This window comes from Epinephelus fuscoguttatus, linkage group LG6 (assembly GCF_011397635.1).
Source record: "Epinephelus fuscoguttatus linkage group LG6, E.fuscoguttatus.final_Chr_v1".
Classification (NCBI taxonomy): domain Eukaryota; kingdom Metazoa; phylum Chordata; class Actinopteri; order Perciformes; family Serranidae; genus Epinephelus; species Epinephelus fuscoguttatus.
In genome coordinates this window covers 42,856,438-42,874,330 of record NC_064757.1, presented here as the reverse complement: position 1 = coordinate 42,874,330, position 17,893 = coordinate 42,856,438, and the positions used below count along the sequence as shown (strand labels likewise).

General features: G+C 41.5%; 1 protein-coding gene across 2 annotated transcripts; it reads right to left on the bottom strand.

The window, feature by feature from the left end:
• Window positions 1-720: 720 nt before the first annotated feature.
• On the bottom strand, window positions 721-17,605 carry LOC125890024 (outer dense fiber protein 2-like). 2 transcript variants are annotated; one of them, XM_049578397.1, is made up of 17 exons: window positions 16,410-17,605; window positions 14,906-15,022; window positions 14,199-14,320; window positions 13,399-13,528; window positions 13,173-13,304; window positions 13,015-13,089; window positions 12,851-12,922; window positions 11,551-11,667; window positions 10,019-10,219; window positions 9,332-9,441; window positions 6,863-6,998; window positions 6,251-6,361; window positions 5,322-5,585; window positions 3,667-3,767; window positions 3,353-3,515; window positions 1,217-1,342; window positions 721-1,140 (listed from the first exon to the last, which is right to left on the bottom strand). In XM_049578397.1, the coding sequence occupies exons 1-17, from the start codon at window positions 16,509-16,511 to the stop codon at window positions 994-996; spliced, it is 2,226 nt and encodes a 741-aa protein (XP_049434354.1). In that variant the 5' UTR covers window positions 16,512-17,605; the 3' UTR covers window positions 721-993. The 2 variants fall into 2 exon arrangements, with proteins under 2 accessions (XP_049434354.1, XP_049434355.1); XM_049578398.1 differs by lacking the exon at window positions 721-1,140 and having other exon boundaries at window positions 1,223-3,218.
• Between the last annotated feature and the right edge of the window lie 288 nt (window positions 17,606-17,893).

Genomic DNA, 17,893 nt, shown 5'->3' with positions numbered 1-17,893 from the left:
ACCGTCGAATAGCAAACCAGAAGCTTCAACCTGCCCCCTGACGTTTGATAGATGGTTACAGATTTATTTATCACACTGCAACTACACTGTGGATACTGCTCCCTCATTTATATATTTAATTAAAGTTTTATTTAATCTGTGATTTATTTAGGTGACATTTACGCATTAAATTACCTAATCATGTGTTTAGTTATTTAGAAATGTTATTATATTTATTCATATACAATCATGTATTTATTTATTTGAGCATTTAATTCTATAATTATTTATGTATTTACATATTTAGTTACTGCCCTTAAAACTCTCCAGAGCATGAGGAGAGCTGGTTAACGTCAGCTGTCAGCAGCTGGTGGCCTGACCTAACAGCTAATGGAGGTTAGTTAAATTAATAATTATTATTATTATTAAAGTGTTCAAATATAATCTTGTAAAATTTAGATTTGGCAAGATACTTGAAGTTTGTTTGCAGCAGAAACAAAGTAATATAAAATAGATATTAATTAAAAAAGTATATTAAAATGGATTTCGAAGCAGTTATTTTTAAAAGCTATTTTTCATGTGAAAGAAGATTATATTAAAGTGTTTTTTTTATACATTTGTATGGTAGAATTTTTGCTTGTTCAAAGGTGGTGTAATGAAGGGCTGCTTGACTTTAAAACAGTTATTTTTCTATAATAAATATTCTTTGTTTTTCTGGCACAAAAGGATGAATAAATAACAATCAGCCAACAATCTGTGCATCCCTGAATTCAGATACTTGAAAGGTAGAAGATTATTCAAACAAAATGCCGTCAGAATCAATTATTGTGCAGGAAGTTATTTATTAAAAAGAGTATAAATAAATTGCATGTGACTAATTTGTAAGCATTTAATTTTAAAAAGTTTTAATTTCATAGTATAAACCTCTCAAGTCAAAAACAGCGGTCAGTCAATGTCATTCAGGTCGACTGCAATGATTTGGGAACGGACAAATGTTGGTCAGGTTTGTTGCCGTCAGCTCGCAAGCAAAGAATCACCGAACACATTCCCGTAGGAGGTTTTGAGGAAATGAACGTAGTTCTGCAAACTGCGGTTTGTCGAGTCCGAGTGCTCCAGTCTGTCCCTCATGTTCTGCAGCTGACTCTGGAGACGACGCTCCATCTGAAGGAAACAAACAACACATGAGTATCAACAGTTTGTGTGTCTAAGGTGAAAACTCACGGACATTGTGACGAACCTCCTCTTTGCTTCGCTGCAGCTGACTCTGCTCGGTTCTGGCTCGGCTCAGCTGGCTCTGCAGGTCCAGAGCTTTGGACTGAGACGCTCTCTCTTTGGCTAAAACCCTCTGCATGCTGCTGTCAACCTGCAGACAGGAAAACATGGAGTCTAAGGTCTCCTCACGATGCCTTCATGGACCGCTGTACTCACCTCACCTAATGACATCACTGTCAGCAAGTAGTATACACAAGTACAGCTCAAGCGATTAGTTGATTTATCAATTCATTGATTAGTAACAGATTAGTAATTGTTCATGCAAAATCACTGCATGGTTTCAACTTCACAAAAGTTAGGAAACGCTGCTTTTCCTTTTAATTATTTTGATATATGTTTAATAATGTTGAGTTTTAGACTGTTGGTTAAACAAAACAAAAATGTGAAGGTGTTACTTTGGGTGCTGGGTCACTGTGACGCCATTTATCACTACTTTCCAATTTCCAAATACTTTCGGGACATTTACCTACTTACATTCTTTTACAATATGTAACACTCATATGTAACACTCGTTGTTTTATTAGTTCTTTTGCTTCAGTAAAGGATCTGAATACTTCCTCCACCACTGACAATAGTCAGATTAATCTCTATACACAGACTTTGCTTATGTGTGAAGAATCTGTAGGCGATGGGAGAAGATTTCGGTATTGGAGGTCTTCTGTTTTTCATTTTGTTGTCCAAGCAGTATTGAGCAATCATGTTTGAAATGCAGGTTAAAGGAGTACATTGGCTGAAATGCCAATTAGAACCCATCTGCTATTGTCTGATGAGTTATCATGGTATTATCTTTTTAAAAATGTATCTGCATTAATATGAAGATATCTGTTTTAAAGATTAACTGAAATGGCCGGTGCACAGAAGAGGAAGTCTTCATCCCCCCCTGGATCAAACTAAATCACTGACTCCTGCTCCCTGAGGCTTTATCTTTGTCAGAGAATAGCAGATGAGTTCTGAGACTGTTGTCAGACACACTAAGACATTTAGTAGTACAATTTAATTTACAGCCTGCCCCTGTCTTTTTCTTTGCAGTAAACTAAACTTTACTTCTGCAACACTCCGACACATCTGCAATACTAAATAGCCACAAAAACTATATTTTAGGATTTAACTTTTGTTCTGTGGACACTGGACAGGACAGTTGGGTCCATTTCTGGTTTTGCCGGTCCTGTGTATGAACTTTAACTAGTCTGATTTCATTTAAAAAAATGGCGGAACCAGCATTTTCTGTTAGGACACATTCTGGCAAATTAAAAAGTAGCCTACGTCAGCATCAACAGTGCTGAATCCAACTCATATTGTAATAGTAATAGCAACATGACAACATGATGAGTATATTACCTTCTTGTATAAACGGGCTAACGTCTGACAGGCTGTGAGCCGAGTATGGCAACATAAAGGAGGTCAGTTCTCAGTGGTGGGAGAGGGGACAAGCAGCACACAATGTGTTTGTTTAACAGAAAGTTCATGTGTTTTTTAACGAAATAATGATAACAAGAGGAGACCTGGCAGAGTTAATCTCTCAAGAAAAGTAAAACTGCGCCAATATGGCAACATTTTGGATTTGAAGCTGACGAAAGAAGGTGTCCTAATTGGCTGTGGGCGATGCTGTGTGCCATTTTGAAGTTGAAATGAGGGATTATCTTTGTGAAACCTCCTTTTTTCACTGCAGAAACCAACATAAGGTGGCAGCTGGCTGGAGGGACATCGCCAGGGAGCTGAAAGTTTCTGGTGAGCTAAATGACTATCGCTAATAACAAGCTAGGCTACTTTCTGTTTGTTACTCTGTATACCATTTCCAGAAAATATATCATCATATCAAACGTGTTTTCTGTTTTAAAAAGTCACATTTCAAACGTAGGACGGCAGCAAGTAGGCTCCTCACTCATCTTTTAAGTGGATCTCGTGCACATAGCTGACAGAGACCTCCGATGTTACATGATGTAATGTGACAGCTGGACACTCCTGTGCTGTTGGGACACAGTGTCATTATGTTCCACTTGAGAGCAACTTTTAAGACAAGTGCATACAATTGGTCCGGCTCTTAATATCAAACCGGTTTGAACATTTTTACCCTACAAGAAGTGGCGATATATTTTCACACCTGTCTCTGTGCGTCGTCCAGAGCGTGTTGCAGCTGTCTGGACAGGACGCTGCACTCACGGCTCTTCTCTTCCAGCTGCTGCTGAACGCTGCGGATATTGCTGTCCTTTGACAGGACAGCCTGAGACATGTCTTCATTTTCCACCGTCATGTCCTCCAGCCTCCTGCAACAGATGACACAGGAAATCTACAGCTGCAGTTTGGAAAAATGTTTAGAAACCATTTCTGTGTTTTGCGCAAATGTGAACAAGTGATACTTTTGTCTTGAAACTGTATCCATCTATTTTCCACAGATTGTAATGTAAGTGTCTGTACCTCTCCAAGTTGTGAATCTTCTCTTTGAGGACGTTGTTCTCCTCCTGCAGCAGCAGGTTCCTCTGCTGGAACGTCTCCAGCTGACTGCCTTGCTGTTCCACCTGTGATGTAACACAATGAGTAATGACAGAAATGAACCTCCATGTGGCATTGTGGCGGCCTCGAGGTTTAAGTCACTGGTCATATAACAGCAACATCCCCAGTATGAGTCCAGCTTGTAACTCTTGTAACATCTCTTGTCTCTCCTTTTATTTTCTGTCACTTCTGAACTCTCTGCTTTCAAATAATCGCTAAATAAGAAACCTACTTCCATGCATTCATCCTGCATTATTGCAGCCAATGAACTCTCTCTGGTTGAACTAAATTAGGAAGTATGGAGGAACGATTTGTGGGAGGATTTGTCGATATTTACAGATTTGTAGATTGAGGATTTCTCATTAAGTCAGTCAATAATACACTTTGGCAACATCTAGTGGTCGTATCAAGAATGACACGATGGTAACGAGGTTGGATTATATTTCATATCAAGTTCACCAGCACACATTTTTTTGTGTCTTAATAGACTTTGTATGCCAATAAACACAGACTGCAACAGTTTTTATTTAAAGGGAGCACAGATGAAGGGAAATCCTTCACCACCTTTCACAGCAGGAAGTCAGTGAGGCTCCACAACAGGGCTCCCACATATTTGCATGGACAAACTTCCAAACTTTTCCATGACTTTTCAAGGACCCATAAAACAAGTTTTTTTTTCTTGCCCGCTTGCAAATCAGATTCAAACTCTATTCAAATATAATTCCAGCTAGTGGGCATACACGAAGGTAGAGACAAACCCAGGGAGACAATGACGAAATGTACGTGAGGGTACACATGACGCTGTCACACATCAACGCATATTGAAGCTACGTTAAGTTGACAGCTAAGTGAATATCATTGATCATTTCTTTACAATGCAACATTCTGTTGGGAAACCTTGGGTCCCAGCATTCATGTGAATGTCACTGGATGCACTCCACCCACCCAAACACCATTACAGATCAAGTACCCCTCCTCATGGCATGTCACTCCATGAAGGTGCTGCCCCCCCTCAGCAGGACAATTCACCATGCCACACCACAAAAACTGTTCAGGAAGGACAGAGCTCAAGGAGTCAACCTGGCCTCCTAAATCCCAAGATCCCAATCAGATCGAGCATCTGTGGCCGCCTACGCTCTGGTGCCAGACACCGCAGTGCACCCCCAGTGGTGCTATATCCATACCTCAACAGCTCAGAGCCAAGTCTGATCCACGGTGGACCTCTGACCTGTCCAGGCATGGACACAGGACCTCTGGGGTATGGCCATGTCCCTCAGATGCCGATCAGACAGGGATCCGGCGAAACTGGAGAGCAGGCCAACGCCTTGAGCTCTTTGTCGCGTTCCTCTGGCCATTCCTGAGAAGCTTCTGTGGTGAAGCATGTTGCATTCTCGTTGCTATGAGGGGGCGTACTGGTCTGCATCAGTGTTTGGGCGGGTGGTGCATGTCAGGCGGCTTCCACATTTACGCCAGGACTCAAGGTTCCCCAGTAGAACATTGTAACGTAACAAGATAATCAATGGTATCACTTCACCTGTCAGTGGTTTTAATATTGTGGCTGATCGGTGTGTCTTGAGTACCTTGTGTCTGACTTCAGACAGGGCTGAGCTGTGCTCCATGTTCCTCCTCTCATGGATGTCGGCCTCCTGCTGGGCATCTCTGAGCTGCTGCTCGGTCCTCCTCAGTCTGTCGGGCAGCGTCTCGAGCTCCCTGATCCGGCCCAACAGCTCCCTCCTCACCTGCTCCGTCTCCCTCTCCAGACTCACCTTCACCTCCCGCGCCTCCGTCTGTGTCGCCTCCAGCTTCAGGCAGTACTCATCTGATTCCAGACGAACCTGCTGGACCTGCACAGAGCAGTATGGAGTCACTAGATAACACAGGTAACTTCAACATGTTCTAGTGTCTGACGTGTTTCAGTGAGGAGATTAGATTTTATGGGGGGTTGTGACACAAGTATATTCTTTACCCAAGACATGGTTGCAGAAATCGTTTTGTCTCCACATCCATTTTGCAATCATACAGTGATGGATAAAGTATTTAGATTCTTTTAGAGGTTTTAACTGGGAGCTGAATTATCCACAGAGGTCTCTTCCGCTCCATGTTACAAATCAGTATTTCTCCTACACTGTTTGGCATGCCGGAGACGAGCCACTTACCCGGCACCTGCTAATGTGTGTTCACCTATTTTGTGCACAGCATACTCACTCTGGGCACAGATGGAGCAGCAGAACACCAGGTGCTGATAAATTGAAAATTAATCGTTCATTGCGCTGGGTCTAAAAGTCTGCTCTCACTCACAAACAGCTGCTCCTCTTATCCATCTATCTGATCAGCTCTGATCAGAATGACTGAACAATTATCCATCCCACAACAGAAAACTCCACAAACTGCTGCTCCGCCTGTGCCATGTTCACAGACTCGATAAAACCTCCAAATTTAGAAAAGGGAAACACATTTTAACTCCTTTATTTACTGTTATATACATTTTAATCTGAGAGTGTGACTGTACCTTCTTCTTGTATTTCTCCACCAGGTTTTCGTGCTTTTTGATCGACGATTTCAGGCGTCGAGCTTCAGACTGCAGACCACTGAGCTTCTCCTCAGAGGACGTCAGCTGACCCTAAACATAATGTATGTTTATGATAAATGCCACTGAAACACATTTCATTTCGTGCACAGAAATCATGAAACAGTAGAAGAAGAAGAAGATGTCAAAACATTGTCAAACATTCAACAGTATTTTCTTAAACACTTTTGTTAGAAATTTACTTGTAAAAGCTGCAAAATTAATTAAATAAAACACATTTTGACGTGATAAAGATTTGGGAACAGACAGCTATTATAACATAGACAACAGTTGTCTTGCCACTGTCAAACAGTAAGAACAGGCAGAGCAGTGCCGTCAGTACAGTCAGTTTCTGCCACTTCCTTAAGTATTCATCATTTGAGAGGCTTTTACTCAAGATCCAGATGTTCAGGAAGTTTTTAACGGAGGCTGAATTGTCTGCAGAGGTCCTCTTCTTTACCAGAACAAATGGACCCGGTGATTTAAACCGGTAAAAACACTGAATAAAGCAGTTTCATGCAGATTTAAAGTATTGTTGTAGGTTACTGAAGATACCTTGAGTCGTTGGTTGTCCAGCTTGATGGAGGTGTTTTCAGCACTGAAATGATGAAGCTGCTCTCTGAGCTCCTCCCTCTCTGTCCGAATCCTCTCCTCCGCTGAATGGAGCTGAGAGTTCAGCTCGGACACCTGACTGTAAAGGAAACAGGTACGTCAGCACTGTGTCATGTTGTAGTCACAGTAACACTGTCATTTAAAACTTGACATTACAACATTACAAGTTAACATTCCACCTTAAAAGTAAATTTTTTAATTATTTTACTTACGGTCTACTAATAAAACTCTCCACAGTATGAACAGTGGTTACATGAGCCTCAAAACCAGACACAATAATACATTAAATTTGTATAGCGCTTTTCAAAGACCCAACGACGCTTACATAGTAACACAAAAGGGGTAGTGACAGACGGGGGAACAAGCAGAAGACAACATAGTGAACAAAAGAAATGATGGGATGTAACGCAGGCGGTATAGGAACAGTCAGTGGGGTGGAGGTGGTTAGGGGTAGGGGAGAAGAGGTAGGTTTTCAGGCGGGATTTGAATATGGGAAGTGAGGGAGAGTGGCGAACAGGTTGGGGGAGGGAGTTCCATAGTCGGGGTGCTGTTCTGGAGGGCGCTCTGTCGCCGAAGGTTTTCAGTCTGGATGTTGGTGCAGTCAGGGTGAGAGTGTAGGAAGATCGGAGGGCTCGGGAGGGGCGGTGGGGGATGAGGAGGTCAGACAGGTGGGGGGGGGCCAGGTGGTGAAGAGCTTTGAAAGTGAGGAGGAGGATTTTAAAGTTGATGCGTTGTTTGATGGGGAGCCAATGGAGGGAGTGGAGAACGGGAGTGATGTGTTCACGGGACCGGGTGTGGGTAAGGAGGCGGGCAGCAGAGTTTTGAACCATTTGGAGTCTATGGAGGGAATGGGAGGTGATGCCAGTGAGGAGGGAGTTGCAATAGTCAAGGCGGGAGGAGATGAAGGCGTGGATGAGGGATTCAGCAGCAGGGGGAGAGAGGCAGTGTCTGATTTTGGCGATGCGGCGGAGGTGGAAGTAGGAGGTCTTGACGATGGAGCTGACATGGTGATCGAAGGAGAGGGTGGGGTCCAGGATAACGCCGAGATTGCGTGCCAGGGGGGAGGGGGTGATGGTCGAGGTGCTGATAGTGAGTGAGATGGGTCCAGTTTTGTTGAGAGTGGATTTGGTGCCTATGAGGAGGAGCTCTGTTTTGTCACTGTTGAGTTGAGGGGAGGGTTTTGGGTGGGTTTGGTGGTGATGTAGATCTGGGTGTCGTCAGCGTAACAGTGGAAGTCCAGGTTGAGTTTGTGGATGATGTGACCAAGGGGGAAGAGGTAGCAGATGAAGAGGAGGGGGCCGAGGACTGAGCCCTGAGGGACCCCCTGCGTAAATGGGGAGAGGGTGGATGTGTGGCCAGAGAGGGAGACGAACTGTTGCCTGTCGGTGAGGCAGGAGGTGAGCCAGTCGAGTGCAGTGCCCTCAACACCCTGTTGGCGCAGCCTTTGTAGGAGGATGGAATGGTTCACTGTATCAAAGGCTGCGCTGAGGTCAAGTAGTAACAGGATGTTGATGTTGGGGGGGGGGGCAGGAGTGGTGGGGGTGGAGTTGCTGATGGTGGCAGTCAGGGAGCTGTTGATTTGGGAGATTTTATTGTTGAAGGCGAGGAGGAAAGAGTTGCAGAGGTCAGGGGAGGAGGGTGGATTGATGTCCGGTGGTTGGAGCAGTTTGTTGACGGTGGAGAACAGGATGCGGGGGTTCCGGTTGGTGCTGTTGACGAGGGTGGAAAAGTGGGCGGATTTGGCAGCTTGGAGAGCATCACGGTAGGAGGAGATGTGTTGTTTGTAGGCTTCGGCGTGAACGGTGAGGCAGGTTCGTTTGTATAGTCGTTCGAGTTGACGGCCAGTCTGTTTCATGGTGCGGAGTTCCGGGGTGTACCAGGGGGGCGGGGTTGGTGAATGAGACAGAGGAGGTTTTCCAGGGGGCTAGGGAGTCGAGGGAGTCAGAAAGGATGGAGTTAAGCATGATGGCATAGTCGTCGGGGGAGGAGGGGGCAGAGTCAGGGGGGAAGGCAGAGGAAATGAGCTGGGAGAGTGTGGGTGGGTTGACTGCCTTGATGTTGCGGTAGGAGATGGTGCAGGTGGGTATGGGGTGAGGGTAGAGGGGCGGAGAAGAGGATGCAGAGATGATCAGAGAGTGGGAAGGGGAGGGGATGGGGGTTAGAGACAACTCAGCCCTGAGCAGAGTGAGCGTCCTCTACTGACCAATCAGACTGCAGTGTTCACAGCTCCACCTTTTAGTACCAGATCTGTGTGCTAGGTACCCCAACAGAGGGGGGACCAAACATGGGGACAGTACAGAACGGTTCATTGGTACCTTCCACAACTTTTCACGGTGGAAACGGAAAAATGACGTACTGAACTGAACTGTTCGGTGGAAACAGGGCTTAAATGTGTCTCCCACACATACTCACAGTTTGAGTACAGAGATTTCCTCCTCCAGCTGTCCTTTAGCTGCCGTCTCTTTAGAGTGACGGAGGCACCAGTCACTGGATGTGGACAGAGCCTGAGCCAACTGGGATTCCTTCAACAAAATACAAATGTTGTCAAATCATTATTGTTCATGTTTTAGCCTTTATTTCACAGCTGGAACACATTTATATTGCAGATAAGTGTTCTGAGAATCTTGACAAAAGGTAATTTTTGGACTGTTGATCAGATTAAACATATCATTTGAAGAAGTCACAATGAGCTCTGAAACTACAGAGGAGGGCATGTTTCATTATTTTCTGACATTTTATTGACAAATCGATTAATTGAGAGAATAACAGGCAGTTAATCGATACTAAAATAATCGTTAGTTGTAGCCGTGCTGGCCTCAGACTTTGGCCTGTGTGTGTTTCACTGGGGTATTTCTACTGAACCAGGAGGCTGGCTGAACTTCCTTTGAACTCGATTTGCATAAAAGCATGTGATCAGACAACAAGACACCGCCACCAGTGAGAAAACTCATTTGCATGCAGGATACGCTGCAGGGAGCCCTGCGGATCATCCTGGGGATTTATAGAAAGAGATGCTGCTTGTATTTTCTGATGCTTGGTGCACCACTCTGATATTTTCAGACATCACAGTGTGGATGTATGGTCCCTCTGAATACTGACCTTCTCCTGCAGTTTCTCAGCGAGCTGCCTGGCGGACTCTTCGGCTCGCTCGGCCTGCTGGGTCAGCATGGCCAGCGCCTCCTGGTCTTGCCGCCTCTGCTCCTCCTTCTCCTCCTCTTCTCTCCGCTGCCTCAGAGTCTGTAGCTCCTCTTGCAAAGCCTGCAGCTCCTCCTGTTGCTGCTCCTGAATCCGCTGCATCTTCTGCTCCACACACAGATGAGGAAACAGATATTCACACATCAGGTTTCAGCGCTGAAAATACAAGTACTCAAGTACTGTACTTGAGGACACATATAAGTACTTCTACTTAGTTTTAATGCCACTTTCTAATTCTATTCCACAACTTCTGAGGTGGAAGTATCTTTTACTTTTTACTTCCCCCCAATTATCTGTACTTTAGTTACTTCGCCAATTAAGATTTTTGCACACATAATATACAAAAAGATTCTAAAATGAAACTACCCAGCAGTTTATAGAAGTACAGTTTAACTAACTAGTTGATTTATCGATTAGTCAATTAACTTATTGAATTAATAAGCAACTATTTTGCTCATAGTTAGTCATTTCTCGTGATAAAATATCAAAGGATCCATGGTTCCAGCTTCACAGATGTGACAATTTGCTGTTTTTTCTTTTAATTATTTAAATCTATTTCCTGGTTACACATAAATGCTACTTAGTGACATTTTCTTTTTTTAACTCTTTATTTAAAGTATTTTTAGATGCTTAGACACAACATAAACACCATAGAGAACACTGTATAGGGGCACACCAGTGCCCAAGTAGTCCTGAGTCCATGTGTTAAATGTTCTTTTATTGTCCAGACATTCACGGTGAAGCTGCGTCCGTGTCTTCAGAAATGAAGACAGTCCATTTCTCCCATTTTCTTAGGAATATTGCTCCTCTTGACCTCAGGGAAAAAGTCATCTTCTCCATTATAAAGATCTCCTTGATTATGTCTTTACACCAGTTCTTTGTAATCACTATCTTGCTGGCAGTAAACAGTGTTTTACACAGATACCATTTTTTAAAATTTATCACATCTTCTCTTATTGCAGCGTAATACAACACCTTGACATCAGTAGGTATTTCATACCCCAAATCTTAATAACTGAACATATTTTTCTCCAAAATATTTAAATATTTGGACCCAAAATGTGAGAGTGATTGACATTCATGTGTCTGCACTTACTTAGTGACATTTTCATGGCAGGACTTTTGTTTGTAAGAGTATTTTTACAGTGTGGTATTGGTACTTCAACTTGAGTAAAAGATCTGAATCCTTCCTCTTCCTCTGTCTGGTTTAAAGGGCAATGAAGGCTCTTATATGCTGCTCTGACAGGTTGAAAGTGATGAAAAGCTTGGGGTCAAATAAGGTGGTCTGCATCATTCACTACATATGAACAACTAATAAAAAGGATGTGCAGAACTTTATCTACTCCTCCACTACCTACTGCAATCTTCTTGAGCTTCAACTGGCTAAAACACAAGTCACAGGTCATATTTTTGTGTCGTGTTTTCCGTTCACAGACCTGAGCCTGAGCAGCCAGGTGGACCTTTTCAGCCTCTGTTCTCTTCAGCTCAGATTCCAGATGGTCGCGTGTAGACTGCAGGATTCTTGAAAGCTCCCCTGTCGTCTTTGCGTTGTCCTGCCATGACAAACAGAAGCAGTAAACGGTGTAAACACCTGAACCTTGAAGGGATAATTTGGATGCTTTGAAGTGGGATTGTGTGAGGTACTTATCCCTAGTCAGTGTATAACCTACAGTAGATGTCAGTCTGCACGCCTCCAATTTGAAGAAGCTGGCAGGAGTACCCCAGTTTAAGTGTATGTTATATTAGAATATTTCATCATCAGACAGCCCTTTTTGACAGGGAACTGAAGCCGTAATCTGCGCTCTCTCTTCAAAGTCATTTTACCCCACTGAACACATTAACACTGGTCTACTGCTGCCTCAATCAGTTAGTTTGTTTGTGTTATTGTGTGACTTTGGTGAATCCAGGCTAACCCCAGGGTTACCACACATTTTCAGTGATTAATTTTCAAAACTTTTTCCATCATATTCTATCCCATTTCCAACTTTACTTGCTTGTTAGACAATCCTGCCGTCAACTAGCTTCACTGACCGATGTGTATCAAGTGATACTGGTGATGTTTCAACTGTCACGCAGCGCAGCACTGGATTTTAAATGAGTATTTAGGAGAATATTTTAAACAATTGCCAAAACAATGTTTATTTAAAACTTCTTCAGAACATTCTGTTAATTCCAAATTATTTCCAGGCCTAGAAAACTGTTTTTCTAATTTCCTCACTTTTCCAGGAAGGTCATGACTGTGGGAACTCTTTAAAACACCAAAGTTACTCAATGACACAGACAAACTGATCAAGGCAGCAGTGGACCAGCAGCTCTCGTGTTCTGTGAGGTAAAATTGCTGTTTTTGTCAAAGGAGTCTGGTGGTTTTGAGGTGATAACAGCTTCAGTCCTCATTGGAAGGGGCTGTCTGACAGCATGGTAAAGTGGTAAAAATATTCTAAATACTGCATACATCTAAACTGATACTGATTATTTTAGGAGGCTAAAATACGTTTTGCTGCTGCCCTGTCCATGGCAGTACATTGCTTAGCTTCTGTGGTGGTACTCCTGCTGGCTTCTCCAAACACGAGGCATGCCGATCACCATCTACTGTAGGTATTACACTGATAACGGATAAGTACCTCATACAACCCTGCTTAAAAAAATTCAAACTACCCCTTTAAAAGGTGTGTGAGAGATATAAACCTTGTGTGAGCCAGTGTTGTAGTTGCACAGATCTAAAGATAAGTTTCAAACCTTTTCAAAGTCCAAATGCTCAGCAAGTTTAGAGGCCTCTTTCTCCTTGTTGGTGAGTTTGGCTAACAGTCTCTGTAAGAGAAGAAGAAGAACAAGACACATCTCCTCAGCTGTCTGATGGCTGATGATGCAGTGCTGCATGTGACCAGGTGATAATTACTCACAATGTTCTCTGCTTCACTGTCAGTCAGTCTCTTCTTTATGGCGTCTTTCTGTTCTAACCACATCAGTGATTCTCTCTGTGGACGCAACAACACAGCCAGTCAGAATAGGAACACTGCACGTTTGATTCTCCTTGACTTCTACCTTCTATTTACTGTACCTCGTAGCCACTCCACTCTCTGAGGAGCTCTCGCAGGCTGTGATTCGTGTGGTCAAACATCTCGATCTTCTCCAGCAACACCTCCTGCTGTCGTGCCAGCGAAGCTGCGTGCAACTTTGTCAGCCGCTTGTCCTAAAACAAATAGGTGAATAAATAAAAACATGATCATGCACAAAAATAAGTCCTTCTCCACTCGTTCATCCTTCATTGATCCTTTCAAATTTACCTTAGCAAAGCTGTCGATAGTTTCCTTCACAGCTGTCAGCTGATTAGCTACAGCTACGCCATCGATTTCTGCTTCTACGAGCGCCCTCAGGAGCACGTCAGTCTCTCTGTGCTGACCGTGAGAATCAGACCTGTAGGCATGAGGGACAAAAAGTGTGCATATACACTACTGCTCAAACGCTATGACTCAGCTGTTATGTTTGTATTCTTCTTCTTTCTTTTAATAACTATTTTAAATAAAAACTGTAGAATTCAGACACCAAATGTATTATTTATATCTGAAATAGTTTCCATGAGAAGATGGAGGGAATGATTCCAACTCCCATTTAGTCGATGTCCCCACTGTGTTGCTTAACAGAGGAGATACTGTGTGAACTTAGATTTTGAATTGTTGAGACTCAATATTGAAACTGGGCTCTAATATTTGGTTTGTCTGGTTTTCTTTGGGCCCTCTGCAGTCTACTCAGTGGTTGCAGTGTTGCAGGGATGTTTTTTTTGCAGGCCAGTGGAAGTTAGCATCAGCCTGGTTCCCTGTGCTAAATGCAAATTGGATTTTCCATTGTATCCATTGTTCCATGTCTTTCAACATCAGACCCCCTCACCCAGGTGACCCATCCGGGGTTGATGGAGTCCTGGATTGCACCCCAGCAGCAGCAATCCAGAGGCTCGCCCTCTTTATCTGCAGCTTCAGTTATGGTTTGTATGGCCCCCCTCATTGCCGCTTCAGCTACACGTAGCCCTGTCAGTGCTTTACAGATTGAGCGCCCAGCAAAGCCCCGGCAGCCCACTTCCACTACTTACTTCTTTGAATGCTGAGTGCTGTCTTGTTCTCTGAGTAGGACACTGAGGTTTTTGGATACTGCAGCCAGCTCTTGTTCCTGCTCCTCTTCATCACGTTCTGATCGATGCTCCGATCTGCTTCTCTGGTCATAGGACACAAACAAACACAGCTCACAACAAAATGTACAACAGGGCTGTGCTTAAAACAATAAATATCTTTAAGATCTGCAATCAAAAAAAGGAGCTGTATGTTCTTTAAAAGAATAGATATTCAAGCTGTAAAGTATTTAAAGTACTCAGTGCTGCCTGATTCCCTACGAATAAAACTTGCTGCATTTCAGTGAACAAATTAATTTTCCTCCAATGTCAGCAAACCCAGAGTAATGTTTTTGTGCTAATTTAATTGCCAAATGCCTTACGTGATTCTCTATCCATAATCTTAGTCCTTGGTTTCTCACAGGGGTAAAATCTCTGCTTTGCAACTCATGACAGCTTTAAATGAATAACAGCTAACTTTAGTCCATGAAATGAGATTATCACGTCTTATTCTGTTCTTAAATTCAGTACTGCTTCAGCGCTCAGTGGAAACTTGTCTATTCTGTCATGGGAAGAAAATCCCTGTCAGAGAATCCCTTCCTCTCAGTAATTAAACTCATTTTCCAGCATATGTATTATTATTTGGTTCTAGTTAAAAGCACTGTAATGAGAAATAAACACTATAAAGAGACCTGGCACTTGTACGAGCCCACGTCTCTCCTGCAGGACAGTCTTCCTGGAGGAATCCACGGCGTCCGCACCTTTGGCCTCCCTCCGTCTCCCTTCACCTGGGCATCTTTTGTTCTACTCTGCAGAAAAGGAAACACATTAGAGTTCATAATAAATTAGTAGTTCAGTCTTTTTAACTTTAAACTCATTAAAAACTGGTGGAAAAGTGACTTTTAAACATTAGTTTAAATAGTGCAGTACAATTTTATGGTACTTGTACGTTGCCTGGGCATTTTCTGCCTCTTTACACCTCTACTCCACCACATGTCAGAGGCAAATATTGTGTTCTTTAGTCCACTTCATTTATCTGACAACTTTGCAGAATCAAATTAATAGTAAAAAATATTATAAACAAATTAGTCATGATGTAAAATGATATATCTAGATGAAATGTTACTGATCGCTGGGGGAATTCACAACCTACCCTGCAGATTAAGTATATAAAGTAATAAAAATAGCTCCACTTTTACCAGCTGCAACGTGATGAACTCATGTATGCATAATAATAATAATAATATACATTATTCTTAAATGGCTAATTCTGCAATATGAGTACTTTTTTATGAATGTATAAATGACTTTATTTCAGACCAACATAAAAAGAAATCAAATAAGACAAAGATAACAGTGTCCGAAAAGGAGTAGGTAGAATTAAAACTTAAATGTCTCTACTCCCTTCTTACATTTCTTCTTTTAACTCATATTATTTCAACAAGTTCCCAGTTTTATTTACAACTAATATACAACTATCCCAGTCTATTTACCACCCAATTAAATAAAGAAGTAATAAACCCATATTATTTACAGTCCAAGAACCACCCAGTGTTAGAAAATAAATATACACTCGCTCCCCTAACACAACCTTTCCTCATCTTTACATCTGCCAACAATATCATTTTAGATCATTTTTTAAATTGACTTATATTTGTACTTTGTTTCAACTCATTTATTTTATTAAAAAATATAATAAAAATATAATAAACAAAATAATCATGATGTAAAATTATGTATTTAAATAAAATGTTACTGATCTCTGTGGGGAATTCACAACCTACCCAGCAGATACAAATAAATGAAAAAAATATTTAAATTAATAAAAATAGCTCCACTTTTACCAGCTGGAACATAACAGTGATGAACACAATATACATTATTATTAAATGGCTAATTCTGCATTATGAGTACGTTTTTATTTTTGGTACTTCAGGTATCTTTTGATGCAATACTTTACCTTGTAACAGAGTATTTCTACACTCTTGTATCGCTACTTTTACTTAAGTAGAAGTTGAGGGTACTTCTTTTGACACTATTAATTTAACATATTTGCTATAAAATACAAAAATACTGCAGTATGCATTTAGGAAATTTAAACTTTGATCACCATGCATGTATTAGAGTTGAAACAGTGGCCTACAATAACATCAACTTGTCTTTATCAGTTTAATAAAGCAGTAACGTTATAATAACCTGCGGTGTCTTGCTCGGACTCCTCTTCATATGAACATGCACAGGGGTGGTCTCCGGTACGTGGACGTGAACCGGTGGCGGCGGTGAATCCCGGGTCTTCATTCCTTCGAGACGTCACAACAACATTCAGACCGAGTTTAGGATCAACCCGGACCCCATTAAACTAGTTTTTAAAAAGCTTAACGGCAGTTTTAAGTGCTAACATGCTAAGTTAGCTTCATGTTTCCTTCATAAATCTCGACGCCTCTCTGTGGAGCGGACGGTTGTTTGGACTGACAAAGAAGCGCCCTGATTGGCCCGTTTGCAATATCTCGCTCTCTGATTGGTGGAGGCGAGTGTACAGTCAGCGTTGCCCGTGGTAACCATTGAAAGTAACGGGGGTGTTTAAACAACCGTTAAAATCTATTGATAGGTTTATCTCTTTACAAACTACTGTTTAACCAACTATTTTCTTAATTAATTGTATTATTTGTGTCTTATTTCCCCCTTTCCTCAATGTAACAAAGTATATTTAATCAAGTACTGCATTTAAATACAAATTTGAGGTGGTTTTACTTTGAGTAGTTTCTTTTAATACCACTTTCGCCCTCTAACAACACTACATTCATTCATCCCAGCTGACATCGGGCGAGAACACTACATCTGTAAGGTAAATATTGTATTTTTACATCATTTACATTTTAAATCAATTACGATAATCAATTGACAGAAATTAAATAAATATATTTTTTATGTAAAAGCAATTCATGGTTTCAGCTTCGTAAATGTTATGATAAGCTGCTTTTCCTTGTAACTATTTTAATATTTTAAATTCATTTGTAATGACAATAAGGTTTGTACAGTTAGTTGGAAAAACAAACTGTGAAAGTGTCTTGTGCATGTTATTTTATACTTAGTAAGGCCTTTTAAATAAAATGGGGTTTTTTTTTAAATTCTTATTATTTAGGGCTCTGGGTCACTGTGGCGGTATTTTGTCACTATTTTCACAGTCTCACAACCCTAATAAATATTTGAAATAATTTAAAATCCAACATTAAATAATTAAATAAACAAAATACAATGCAAACAATATATTACTGGAGAAAAAAACATCAACAAATTAGTCCATAATGAAAATAATCATGTTAATATTTCAAAATGAGCTCCACAATCAGCTACAACAGTGAAATCCTGCTTTTACATTAATGAATGAGTAATAATAATTTAAGGATTAATATTTTTATCGAGCAGTAGCCAATGGAGACATTTTACTGCATTGAGTAGTTTCTTTTATTACATTAAACATGTTATCTGATTACATGCTTCTACTTAAGTAACATTTTTAATGCGGACCTTATACTTTTACTTTTCATTAGTATTTTTACTTAAGTCACGGATCTAAATACTTCCCCAACTCCTCTTTCTCTTGACAAAAAAGTTTTATGAAGCCCAAAATGGCGGTGACAGAGGGATCTACTTCTTTAAATTAAATTAACTGACATAAC

What these genes read in the sequence shown, in the direction of transcription:
- LOC125890024 (XM_049578397.1), bottom strand. Translation starts at nt 16,511, where the DNA reads ATGAAGACCCGGGATTCACCGCCGCCACCGGTTCACGTCCACGTACCG. An exon ending in AGCACTCAGCATTCAAAGAA is followed by an intron (nt 13,529 to 14,198) that starts GTAAGTAGTGGA and finishes TCATGCCTACAG; the next exon opens with GTCTGATTCTCACGGTCAGC. An exon ending in AAGATTCACAACTTGGAGAG is followed by an intron (nt 3,516 to 3,666) that starts GTACAGACACTT and finishes CATCTGTTGCAG; the next exon opens with GAGGCTGGAGGACATGACGG.